This window comes from Pelodiscus sinensis, chromosome 1 (genome assembly GCF_049634645.1).
Source record: "Pelodiscus sinensis isolate JC-2024 chromosome 1, ASM4963464v1, whole genome shotgun sequence".
NCBI lineage: Eukaryota > Metazoa > Chordata > Testudines > Trionychidae > Pelodiscus > Pelodiscus sinensis.
This window is the reverse complement of record NC_134711.1, coordinates 107669987-107683309: the sequence shown is the minus strand read 5'-3', so window position 1 is coordinate 107683309 and position 13323 is coordinate 107669987. Positions and strand designations below refer to the sequence as shown.

Genomic DNA, 13323 nt, shown 5'->3' with positions numbered 1-13323 from the left:
CTGTTTTCCATGGGAATGCTATTGTCTTTACAGATGGTTCCCACTGAGCTGGTGGAGAAGGAGTTCTGGCGACTCGTGAGCAGCATTGAGGAGGATGTCATTGTGGAGTATGGTGCTGATATTTCATCCAAGGACTTTGGAAGTGGCTTTCCTGTGAAGGATGGCTGTCGAAAGATGATGCCAGAGGAGGAGGTGTGAATGGAGAAATGTTAACTGATCCCAAACCTTGCATTACAAAGTTATACTCCTTTAGGACTGAAACTAATGTGGCTTTTTCAGTTTTGTAAAATAAAATGGTGATTGCTTTTATGTGCACCTACGTTTCTTTTAAGGCATATGTGATCTGGAGGCTAAATAAGGGGGATTAGAGTAAAGACACCTAGATTTCATTCCTGGCACAGTCACTGATTTGCTATGGCTGATAAGTTATTTTTCCTGCAATATTCACCTGTTTTGTATGGCTGTTCACAGGGTTAATGTTTAAAGTTCTTCGGCCTTCTGGTGAAGGTTGTGGTAGAAATGTAAAGTATTAAGGCAGTATTCAGCATGCATTTCTGAGCCATTTTCAGCATAAGGAGACTGACAAGATTTTGCATCTGAATAGTGACTTGTTGCTATTCTTTTGCCTCTGTACTTTTTTTTAAACAATAACAAGTGTTGTTGAGACTATTCCATAATGAAAAAACTGATGAAATTAATAATCAGCAGTTTACATTCAAACCACAGGAAATAATTTTTCACACAATGCACAGCTAACCTGTGGAACTCCTTGCAAAGTCATATTGTATGGTCAAAAGTAGAACCGGCTTAAAAATGAACTAAACTGCATGGAGGAAAAGATCATCAGCAAATGTTAGCCGAGATGGTCAGAGATGCAACCCAAAGCCTGGGATATATAAAGCTCTGGCTGCCAGAAGCTGGAAGGAAATAATGGTTGGATCACTCCAATTGCCCTATTTTTTACACTCTCAGTAGTTGTGGCATTGGCTAACTCCGGAGACAGAATACTGGGCTAGATGACCATTGGTCTGATCTGGTATGGAAGTTTTTGTTCTTAGCAATGACAGTGAGGAAGTTGTACTATTTTAACTAGTTCTTGTAAAGGTTAGATGAGTTACTCTGTAGCAGAATGAGCCATTGAGAAACTGATTTCCCAATAAGAGATGTAGTAAGACTTGAGTTTCATGATTTCTTTGAAGTGCATTCCAGGCTTGAATTTTTGCCTTCAGTGTATTGAGCTGTTATCATTTGCCCGCTACTTTGTGGGGGCTGGAGCTTTACTTAAATGGAGCAAAAGAACAGGGAAAAGTGAAACAGATTTGTAACTTTCAATATAAACCATTGTCTAATGAGTGAATTAGTTCAATGCAGTCCTAACAAGATTGGCTGCTGGTTGAGGGTCTAGTGGATACCCACTTCCAAAGCTTCAGCATGACAGAATTCCAATCAAAGGCTAAAAAGTAAATTAACAGGCTGCTCAATTTATCCTGTGGGCTACCTTCTCCTTAGGCTTGTTAAACTATATAAATTGTCTTCAGATTTCATGGGGTTCTCCCTTTCTTTGGCAGGAATATGCACTTTCTGGTTGGAACCTGAATAACATGCCAGTGTTGGAACAGTCAGTCCTTGCTCACATCAATGCAGATATCTCTGGCATGAAGGTGCCCTGGCTGTATGTAGGGATGTGCTTCTCCTCTTTCTGCTGGCACATTGAGGACCACTGGAGCTATTCCATCAATTACTTGCACTGGTATGGTTTCTCTTCCTGTCATCCTCTTCCCTTGCACTGCTCTGCTTGTTCTTAGCTGATGCAGTTTTTCCGTTAATACCTGTACCTACTGAAATCCATTCCTATTATTGTTTGCCTGAGACCGAAGGGGCCATAAGAAAGATAAGCCATTCATTTCCTTAAAGTGAGACTGAGTCTAGTAGGAGAGATGGATGCAGACATCACTGTATAGAGTACTGCAGTGTTAATGCTTTGGTTAAATGTAGATATTGAAATGCCATCACCAGTGACAATGGAATAGTCTGTTCTACAGACATTCTTTCTAGTCTCATCTAATCAAGCAATTCTATTGGCTGAATGATAAACCACTTCATAATGAAGTTTAGAATGGGTAGGGAGCCGAAGGCCCAGGAGCCAGATGCAGTTCCTGGCTTGCCTGGATCCGGCCCCAAAAGCTCAGGGTCGTTTTCTCACCCCCAACATTAGAGAGCCCAGGCTAGCACTCCAGCCCCCCTCCCATTGCCCCACTGCTGGGCTGGAGCACTCAGTCTACTAGCCTGGACCCCCTCCTAGGCTCTGGTGTGCAAGGGGAATATGGGGGGGGGCTTTCTCCTTCTTAGCTGGGGACCACATTAATGAGGAATTGTGGGGTGGGGGATTTTTTTGCTTGCTTATCACTTGTGTATGGCCCCCGAGCTGAGGAGCTTATCTTGATGTAGTAGTGCTCACATTACTGCCAGTTGTTAGGAATCTCACAGCAATGTTAACTTCATGTTATGCTTTCTCAGAATATTTTAGTGATTGGATTTTTATTTAAAAAACCTCGTACTGTAATTTTCAGAAGTCCAGGTTCAGTCATAAAGGAGCACTGTTTGAGGGTAAGCTATGGGAAGCACCTTATTCAAAATGAAAAGTGTGTGCCTTGTAATGGTCCATTTGCCTTTGGACAGTAATGGAAATTTTCTGGAGAAGTATGTTTAGGAGTAACCAAGATCCCAGAGTATGTGTGTGTTCAGAATTCAGGTACTGGTTTCAGTATGCCATGAGTGAGGTCGCTCTGGGGGAAGATTTGGTGTCAGTTTGTTAGTTCTGAGAACCCAGACAGATTTGAGTGGAAGGAGATTTGATTAGTGGGATTTGACTGGCTCTATCCTACCAGCAGGTGTCACTGAAGACTTCAGGAATCAGATAAGGTGTTGGTGTGAACAAAATGATTCTTGGATGCAATATCCTTTCTCTTAGCTTTTTTGCTAGGTTTTGAATAATTTTTCAATGTATTTAGGCAGTGAATGCTAAAGAGATATTGAAGTATTTAGATGGAGTTGCTTGCTAGATAATATTTTTAGTAGCAAAAAACCGTTAAGTCCTTGAGTTCATAGGCCAGTACAGAGCATTGTGGTGTGAAGACTTAATTGGAAAGACTGGAGTAATTTGTAAGTCGCATGTTTTGAGCAATTAATTTCACTTCTGTTTGCCCCAACCTCCCTTCACATTTAATTTATTAACCACATTACCTGTCACTAGGTGTATAAATCTCCCCTCAGGAATCCCAGTCAGCTGTGTCTTTCTCCTGTGGTTCAGAACAGTCATTTCCAGTAGTTATTGAGTAGGAAAGTGGCTGCTCTAGGCTGCAATTCCTTGCTGGAATGTTATATCACAGTATACCTGCCACTGACAATATCCTGAATGTACTTTCCTGAATTAAGATAAACCTTGTTGAATTAGGTTAAATACCTTTTTAGAGTCCAGTGTATGAAAAGTGTAGTTCTGGGTGGTATGGAATTGTATGTGCATAATTAATAGTTTCCAGAGATTTCATTAGGTACTTCAAAGGGGTTGTTCCAAAAAGCTTTCTGAAGTGGGTTTCCTAGGAAATATCTAGGGGTACGGACAATGCAAACATGACCCTCTGGAAGCTATGCTTTGGGCAAGAAAATCCATTGCCTAATTACTTGCTCCTGGAAACTCCAGATCTCAGACCCCCAATATGTGTAAAGGGTGGACTGAATATAATGAATATGCTTGTTCTGATTTGAAGCTGTGATGAACTTGTGACCACAAAAGAAACATCTTGGGTGAAATTTGGAAGGACTGCACTAGCCAGAGCCTGGGGTTAGGGTTGGGGGATCACTGGTAAGTTTATTAGCATATGTACAGGTTATCTTATTCTTTTCAGTGTTTTCTCTGTACTGTAGGAGTGGGGAACATTTTTTGGGTCAGGGCCGCTGACCTACAGAAGAATCAGCTGTGGGCCTGCACACAAGTGAGAAACACAAAACAAACACAAAAACCAAGACACCCCTCACTGATGTGTTCCCCCACTGAAAAGGACACTCGCCATATTCCCCTCACACACTAGAGCCTAGGGGGGCCCAGCCTGGTAGATTTTGTGTGCTCCAGCTCCACAGGGAGACTGGGGGGGTTGGGGGCAGGAATGCCAGCATGGGAGCCCCAAGCCACAGGGGCCGTATCTAGGCATATGGTATCTAGGCATATGGCCCCCAGGCCTTGGGTTCCCCACCCCTTTTTAGTGCTTCTATCTTAAGAATACAATAAATTTGCATAGAAGATGGTGTGGTAATTTCTAAGTATGGATAATTACTGTTGTAAATCTCTGAAGAGTAAGTGAGCAGGTGTGGTTGAATAGCCTTCCTTGGCTTGAACTAACACAGGAAAGGGGGGCAGGAAATTGTGTTAGCTGGAAATCCCCTGGTCAGAACAAAGTGAGGTGCACATCGATACCCAAGAAAGGCAACATCTGGGGTGTCGGAAACCTGAGAGGGGGTGCCATTGCTGAGAGGAAATACAGGTGAAGTTGTCATAAACTCATACCTTGCATTAGGATGACAGTTTTACTTTGCTTTAGGTAATGTGTAGTGCAATTGACTGTTTTCTGCCAGGGGAGAGCCCAAGACATGGTATGGTGTGCCCTCTCATGCAGCAGAACAACTGGAGGAGGTGATGAGAGAGTTGGCTCCTGAACTGTTTGAGTCTCAGCCTGATCTCCTGCATCAGCTTGTCACCATCATGAACCCCAATGTGCTGATGGAGCATGGTGTACCCGTGAGTAGGACAGGAGAATTTCTTCTATACCTCTGTAACCCACTGCTTTTCTATATTCCTTTTGCTTTGTTACAGATTGACTTTATGATGTGATGGAATATCATTTAAGAACTCTTATGGTGACCCTTTGGATCTAGTTAATCAGTTAAGGGATAGTCTTTCATCTACTTTTTTTAGCATGCTACAGTAGAATGACTTCAGTGTGGAAAAAAATACCAGGCCTCAGCGTGGCTCCCGAGAGGGGAGCGGGGTGGGGCGGGCTGGGAGGAGGTGTGTTGGGGGAAGGAAACCGGCTGCTGGGAAGCAGGTTTGGAGGCAGCAGGGCTGTCCGGCGGAGATCGGGGCAGGTTCATGGGCTGCCGGGGGAAGCAGAGTTGGGGGCAGTGGGGCTTGTCCGGTGGAGATGGGTGCGGGCGGGTGGGCGGGCAGCCAGCAGAAGCAGGGTTGGGGGGCAGCGGGGCTGTCCAGGGGAGATCGGAGCGGGCGGCGGAAGCAGGGCTTGACGGGGACAGCAGGGCTGGCCAGGGGAGATGGGGGGGGGGGGGGGGCGAATCGGCCAGCGAGAAGTGGGACTGACCCTAGCACATGCAGACCTGGACACACAAGTGCGTCCAGCCCTGGGGATTCCATTTTGCCTCCTTCCTCTCCATGCTCTCCCTCGAGTAATTGCGAACTGCCTGGCTGGCAGACACACTCACGCAGCATGAGCACATCTACCAGCCAGGCAGTTTGCAGCTACGGACTGATACACTTAATTATAATAAAACTTACCTAATTAGAAAATACCAGACATTTTATATGTCAGGTATTTTCTCAATTTGTTTCCCGGATAGTCCTGTATTTGAGGGATCTGTCCGGTACAAAACGGGACACCTGGCAACCCTACCCCTCCTTGCACCTTCCCTCCTAGCCAGATACCCTATCCCCAATCTGCTTCTGCTCCCACCTCCTGGAATGCCCATGTGGTGCCGGGTCCCCTAAGCACTGACCAAGGCTGGGCAGAGGATGCAGCCAGGTGAAACACTGAAAATGTATTCATTTTTAATTCTTTTTTTATATGCCTTTATATTTTTGGGCTGCAAAAGACAGTACCAAAAAAAAAAAAGGTTCCAACTAAAGTAAAAAGTTTGGGAAACCCTGGTCTAGCCAGCTTTCTATCCATCTTACAGTCCATTTATCCAATCCATATTCCCTTAACTTGCTGGCAAGAATATTGTGGGTGACGGTGTCAAAAGCTTTGCTAACGCTGGCACTTTTGGTTTTGGGAGGACCAGAAACAACTTATTTGAATATTCATAATTTGCATAATGAATATGCAAATGAATGTTACTGGTCTTCCAAAAGCTCGTGAATGGATTTACTGGTCCCTATGTCAAAGTTTGGGAACCCCTGACGTAGATTATTAAAACTGAAGTCTTTAGAAGTCATCCTGCTTTTGCTGTTTGTTTTTTAGTTAGCTTTGCCAGTGAATATCAGTGATATTGAATTTATAGATTCACTTTTGTTTTAAATGTTTTCAATTTCAGGTTCTCTGCAATGTGACATAGCAATGGCTGCAAGGGAGTTGTGCATATTAAATGTTTCATTTGGAATTAAAAAAAACAAACAGGAAAACATTTCCATTTCTCAGGTTTTATAAAATCTACATTTTTGTAAAATATGAATTGTGAATGATAGTTACTTTTGTTTGAAGGGACATTTTTGGTAGACTAAATTGCATCTCAGGCAGATGTCCCAACGAAGCCAAGTACAGTAAAACTTCATTAGTCCTGCATCCAATGCTCCGGGACTCCTGATGGTCCGGCACCATCAGGAACCCGGAAGTGCTGGGGCAGCCGGACAGGCTTCCCCCATTCAGCTGCTGCTGAAACTGACCAGCAGCTGAATCGGGGAAGCAGGGAGCAGAGCAGCTGGGGTGCTGCCCGGTTGGTCTCATAGCGCTGCCCCTCGAGGCTGCGGGACCAACCTGGCAGCACCCCAGCTGCTCTCGGGGACGCCTGGGTTAGAGCCGCTGGGGTGCTGCCGGGTTGGTCCCTCAGCGCCGGGGGGCGGCGCTATGTGACCAACCCGGCAGCACCCCAGCTGCTTTGCCCCAGGTGTCGGGATTCAGCCACTGCTGAAACTGACCAGCAGCGTCAGTTTCACCAGCAGGCTGACTCCGGACACCTGAGGCAGAGCAGCTGGGTGGCTGCGGGGTTGGTCTTGTAGCGCCGCCCCTCGGTGCTGCAGGACCAACCCGGCAGGACCCCAGCTGCTCTGCCCCAGGGGTCCCCAAGTCAGCCGCTGCTGAAACAGATCAGCGGCTGATTCCAGGAAGCCCTGGGCAGAGCAGCTCTGCCCCGGGCTTCCTGGAATTAGCTGCTGATCTGTTTCAGCAGCGGCTGAATCGGGGACCCCTGGGGCAGAGCAGTTGGGGTCCTGCCGGGTTGGTCCCGCAGGGCCAAAGGACAGAGCTGCGGGACCAACCCTGCAGCACTCCAGCTGCTCTGTCCCAGGCGTCCCGAAGAGCAGCTGGGGTGCTGCTGGGTTGGTGCCATAGCGCCGCCCCTCGGCGCTGTGGGACCAACCCGGCAGCACTCCAGCTGCTCGATTGCAGGCATCCCCAATTCAGCTGCTGCTGAAACTGACCAGCAGCGGCTGAATCAGGGATGCCTTTGGCAGAGCCGGACTATCGTAAGAGGGGGCTTTGAGGGGTCTGAGGTGGCATCCCCTCCCACCCCACTCCAGACCCCTCATAGCCCCCCCTTCTGATAGTCCGGCATATCTGATAATCCGGCACCCCCTGGGTCCTAAAGGTGCCGGATTATCGGAAGTTTTTTAAACTGTGTGTTGTGAAGGGTTAAGTAATGATTCACTCACTGATAGAGAAACTTTCTGCTTGAATCCCAAAAGGGACAAGCTGAGTGCTGGGCCTTTAACTGCTGATTCTTTTATTTAACTTTTTATAGTAAAATTGTCAAAAGTTTACTTTTCAAAAGGATAAATACTCTCCTAATTTCTCCTGTGCTAGCTAAATTCCGTAGGGTCTCCTACAGGTGAAAGGAGATGGTTTCAATGTCCTTTTTTAAAAAAATTATTTCAGTTTTCTGTCTGCTGCCAATCTCAAAGTTTTCTCTTTCCTTTTCCTCTCCCTGCTTTATATGTAGGTGTACAGGACCAATCAGTGCGCTGGTGAGTTTGTTGTGACTTTTCCTCGTGCTTATCACTCCGGATTTAACCAGGGCTACAACTTTGCTGAGGCTGTGAATTTCTGCACTGCGGACTGGGTGCGTTCTGTTGCATATGTCTGTCAATGTCTCTGCTAGCTGGCCTTTATTAGGAGAATGTTAGTAACTTGTTTATCTGGATAGGAATTTTGTTACAGCAGTACCTATGTCTGGTATAGCGTTCATTTGAGTTTTCATCACAGAAAATTAATTTTGAAGGGCTTAAAAATCAACTCTAAATAGTTTTCAATTGACCATTACAGATTTTGGCTCCCTTTTAAGTGTGTCTGAACTAAACCTCACAATTCACACTTCTGCACAATTGAGGTAATGGATTTCAGGAAGGCAGATTTTGATAAGCTCAGAGAACTTGTAGGTAAGGTCCCATGGGAAGCAAGACTGAAGGGAAAAACAACTGAGGAGAGTTGGAAGTATTTCGAAGGGACGTTGTTAAGGGCCCAATAGCAAACAATTCCTGCAGAGGTGGTCTCCAAGTGCAGGAAGGACAACTGCATTGTGTAGAATAGATACTCCACTGTACTAAACCCCAAAGTGCTTGCAACTGTGTTCTCCAGTGCAGTTCTTAATTGTATGAATTATCTCCAGACCCCTACTGTACCATGACACACATAGCTAGAAACAGATACTGGGTTCACTTTTTTAAACTAGCTGCTAGGGAGCTGCGCCCCTGTTCGCTATGCTCACCAGCCCCCCTCTCTCTGGCTTTCTTATTCACTGATCTGCCGAGACTCCACACCTCCAGCCCTGTCACTCTCCAGCTCAGCTCCCCCCCCCCCCCCCCCCCCCCCCCCCCCCCCCCCCCCCATAAGGTTGAAGCACCAGTGCCGGCTTCTTGGAGGAGGTGGGGCAAGGATGAGAGAGCCCAGAGGCTCCCTGCACGCTGCCACTTCCCTTCCCCCAGCCAAGGTAGAGGGAGGGGAAGCAGCAGCTTGCTGGGAGCCTCGGTGCTTTCTGCCCCTCCTCCCCCGCAGGAAGCTGGTGCCAGTGCTTTAACCTCGTGGGGGATTGAGGCAGTAGAACTACGGTGCGTGAGGGTGCTTGGGGTAGGTGGTCTCGGCAAGGCAGTGAGTGAGCAGTCTGGAGGCACGGAATCCCGGTTTGGAGAGGGTGGGCAGGGTGTGTGAGTTAGGGTGTTGGGATGGTGCAAGGAGGGGCTGTAGCCAGTAGGGATGCGGTGGAAAAGGCCGGTCAGCAGGAAAGGCAGCCAGGGCAAGGTGGCAGGCCCTGGTGGCTGGCGGCGATGTTAGCATGGCGCAAGACCAGGGGCAGGCCCGGTCAGCTGCAATGCTTGTGTTGGGCAAGCAGGGGCTGCAGCTGGTAGGGCTGCGGAGGAAGAGGCTGGTCAACAGGAAAGGTACCCAGATGTTCGGTGCAATGGTAACGAGGTGTAAAGAGGGTTTGCAGGCTGTGGGGGAAGAGACTGGTCATTGTGGAAGGCAATTGGGGGCAGGAGCTGGTGGTGGTGGCTTAAGTTGACACACACACACACACCCCTCTGTGTGGGAGCGATATAAGGGTCTGAGGAGCTGTCTGGAGCTGGGAGCAGGGTGACGCGAGAGAGAATATTAGTCTTTTTGCTTACTCTTAATATATGGACCCACTAGGCTCCAGAAATCTAACTCTATAGGCTGTTTGTATGCCAAAAGATATAAAACATGGCTCTCTTCCTGTAGGCTCTGGAGACCTTGGCTCTGGTAACAGACAAATATAATGGACAAATTATGTTAATCTCCATATAGACACTATTCTTGATGTATTGGAGGGAAGGAGAGTGGGGAGGTGAGGGACAGTCCTTTGAAACATGGCTTCAGATAATGACTTGGTTGGTTCTTGGCATTTCCTAGCTTCCCATTGGACGTCAGTGTGTGAATCATTATCGACGACTAAGGCGTCACTGTGTCTTCTCGCATGAGGAGCTGATCTTCAAGATGGCAGCAGATCCAGAGTGTTTAGATGTGGGGCTTGCTGCCATGGTCTGCAAGGAAATGACTCTCATGACAGAGGAGGAAACACGCTTAAGGGAGTCAGTTGTGCAGATGGTGAGTACTCTGATTGCAGCTCTTGCTTTTCATCGTGTTGATGGGATGGAAGGTTTAAAGATGTTTTGTAAGGAAGTGTGCTGATTCTCTGACTCGTGCTTATCAAGTGTCAACATTTTTGTTAGGGAGTGCTGATGTCAGAAGAGGAGGTGTTTGAACTGGTTCCAGATGATGAGCGTCAGTGTGCAGCTTGCAGGACGACTTGCTTCTTGTCTGCTCTTACTTGCTCTTGTAATCCAGAGCGGCTCGTATGCCTGTATCATCCGACTGATTTGTGTCCCTGTCCCATGCAGAAAAAGTGTCTCAGGTATATGCTTCCTCATCTCTCTTTTCCCATGTGCAGTCGGTCCTGTTATCCAAAGGTTTATGGTAAACTATAGCAGTTGGTTTTGCCTACCTCTTTCTAACTAACAAGGATAGTCTTCTCATTTCTTGAACTATCTCACCCATTACCAAGATAGCTTCCCCAATTATCACCTCTAATACCATTAACTCACAAACATCCCACTCTCCCCACCTCTAATATCATCAATTCACAGACACTTACCTTCCTTCCTCCCCCCCCCTTCCCCGCATCCCTCTTCTGTTCTGAAATGTGATTTGTCCTTTTCATGTGTTCATTTTTTTTAATTGTATCCTTTGGTATATATGGTTGTGACTATTTTCTTCCACTATTTGATCTGAGGAAGTGGGTCTGGCCCACGAAAGCTCATTATCTAATAAACCATCTTGTTAGTCTTTAAAGTGCTACATTGTCCTGCATTTTGCTTCATCTTGCCCAGGAGGCCAAGAAATCTGGGTGTAATACATACTTTCTTATTCACAGAATCCAACAGATGAGGATTAAAGAACCTGATGTCTTTTGAATTATAGGAGGTTTAATGCTCTTCCTGTTTATATATAGGTACCGGTACCCATTAGAGGACCTCCCTTCTCTTCTGTATGGAGTGAAAGTTAGAGCACAGTCCTATGACACTTGGGTCAGTAGAGTTACAGAAGCACTGGCTGCCAACCTCAACCACAAGAAAGGTCAGACTTCCATTGTTGCACAGTGTAACAGTTTGTTTAGGGGAATCCCTGCTGGGCCTCCTCGTGGGTCTGGCTGACCAACTTGCGTGGCTGGGAATGGCAGCCCACGGGGCTGGAGTGGTCTCCCACCCAAGGTCCCACATAGTTTGGTTAACTGGTCAAACGTTTACCTAACTTCTAACCGGTTAACTGATTAATTGGGATTATACATCCCTAATCTCCACCTTTGTTTAGCCTGCTTGTCCAGTGAGGGACATAAAGAATTGGATGGAGGTGGGGTATTCCAGCTAGTTGAGAAGAGGGAAACGTTTTTCATGGAAGTAGGGCAATGGAGCTAATTGAAAATGAGAAACAAACTAAACTGATGCTTTCCAATGATCCTGTGCTTTTAAGATCTAGCTAGCATGTCGGGGAGCTTGTTTGGGGTCTAGTAACAAAGACTAAGAAGGTGTTAATTTCTACGCACAGACTATTTGTATCCTGTTATTGCAGATGTGATTGAGTTGAGAGTGATGCTGGAGGATGCAGAAGACCGGAAGTATCCAGAGAATGATCTTTTTCGCAGGCTCAGAGATGCTGTGAAAGAGGCAGAGACCTGTGCTTCAGTGGCACAGCTACTTCTGAGCAAAAAGCAAAAACACAGGTATGGCCAGGAGCTTTGCAGTATTTTCTACTTCTTTTGTCTTGTACTTGGTTGCTGAAATGCAGAGCCCCTGAGGCTTCCGGCATGACTTTGTAGAAGCCCACAATCCGCTTTCTCCAGTAGTGGGGATTAGGGGGGTAGTGGCAGGAATGCTGCAGTAAGGGGACCATATTGTCACAGATCTTCAGCATCTTGTTTGTCAGCAGATATGTGTACTTAACTATGGAAGCATGAGTAAAGGAGAGGGGTTTGGGGTGGATACTAAGGATTCAGTGACATTAAAAGGGGTTTCAGGGAAAGAGACAGATCAGCAAATGTAAAAGTAACACAAATTGAGGGTTAAAGAAAATAGAAGCGTGGGTCAAGTATACCCGTGGAAATGGGAAACAGCTTAAAGGTGCTGCCTTCTTTCGGTTGCAAAGTCAAGCACTCAGAAGTTGAGAAATGCCAGATGTATGACTCCCCTTATTATGCACGAACATGAGGGGCTGAATTAGTTGCTTGGGCAGCCTGAATTCTGGCACTCCCGAACTTTTGAATGGCTTGACTTTTATAACCTAAATGTTCTTTCACTGTAGTTTTTTCTTTTTCAAAGAAAAGATAGAATGTGATTTTTTTATGTGCAACTGTACCTACTGCATGATCATCAGAGTTTGAACCATCAAGCTTCAGAATTGTAGCACAGGCTACAGTTGAGCTACAGCACCAACTACTGCATCTGGCTGTAGCAGGGGGCTTGTCAGCTGTATACAGAGGTGCAGTCCATGAAGCTTGGTCCAGCTCTCACCATTCCTACCTCACATCGTGATCCCCCTAGTGGGGGGAGGTACGGGCTACAGTGGCACTGGGTCCTCTGCTGGTTTGCGGCATCAGAGATATTGTATTGCCCTATCCTCTTCCCTCCTGCCCCCCCAAAACCTCCCTCTTCCAGCAGAGCTCAGATGTTCCCTGTATGTGATGAGTGTACTAGTGTTGCAGTGGTGGCATCAGCCTGATCTCTGAATGGTCATGTTGAGTTGTTCAGTTGGCAGACCAGGGAATTATTCTGAGGAATGCAAGGGAGGGAATGGAAATGTTATCTTTCAGCAGTTTGTTCTTAGCCAAAGCTGAAAGGGGTTTCAAGGAAAAAGAAAATGGCTTCTGTAGCCTGAGGGCTGATGTCTGCTCAGTATCAGAGGTTTCCTGCAATGATTAAGGCATGTGAGACACTCATGATTTCTGGCACACTGAGGAGTCCTTTCTGATGAAAAATGTTAGGCAACCGGAACATAGTGGTCACTTCCAGTTCTTTCTTTCACTCTAAAATGTAATAGATATAGATTAAAAACAGCTAATGCAGAGCAAATTTGCTATTGCAATACTTTCAAAGCAAACATGTCAGTTGGACACCAGGGTTTTTTCTATTCACTTTTTATTTTTTTAAAAAAGTATGTACAGAAAAAAAAGTAACTATACATACACTTCTAATATATTAACCATTTCTTTCCTAATCTTAACTATACTGTAAACATTTAATTTATTAGGGATGTAAAAAATCATTTAAAATAGTAACCATGTAACAATTAAAAATCGTATTGATTATATGGTTAACTG

At 46.1% G+C, this 13323-nt stretch overlaps 1 protein-coding gene across 4 annotated transcripts in view; it reads left to right on the top strand.

The window, feature by feature from the left end:
• Positions 1–13323, top strand: part of KDM5A (lysine demethylase 5A) — a 77355-nt gene that overhangs the window by 28337 nt on the left and 35695 nt on the right. For all 4 annotated transcript variants that reach the window (XM_075940874.1, XM_075940870.1, XM_075940885.1 and 1 more), the window contains 8 exons: positions 34–192; positions 1569–1750; positions 4630–4792; positions 7939–8058; positions 9864–10058; positions 10184–10365; positions 10963–11087; positions 11580–11730. In XM_075940874.1, the coding sequence (XP_075796989.1) occupies positions 34–192; positions 1569–1750; positions 4630–4792; positions 7939–8058; positions 9864–10058; positions 10184–10365; positions 10963–11087; positions 11580–11730 (1277 nt within the window). The remainder of the gene's footprint in view (positions 1–33; positions 193–1568; positions 1751–4629; positions 4793–7938; positions 8059–9863; positions 10059–10183; positions 10366–10962; positions 11088–11579; positions 11731–13323) is intronic.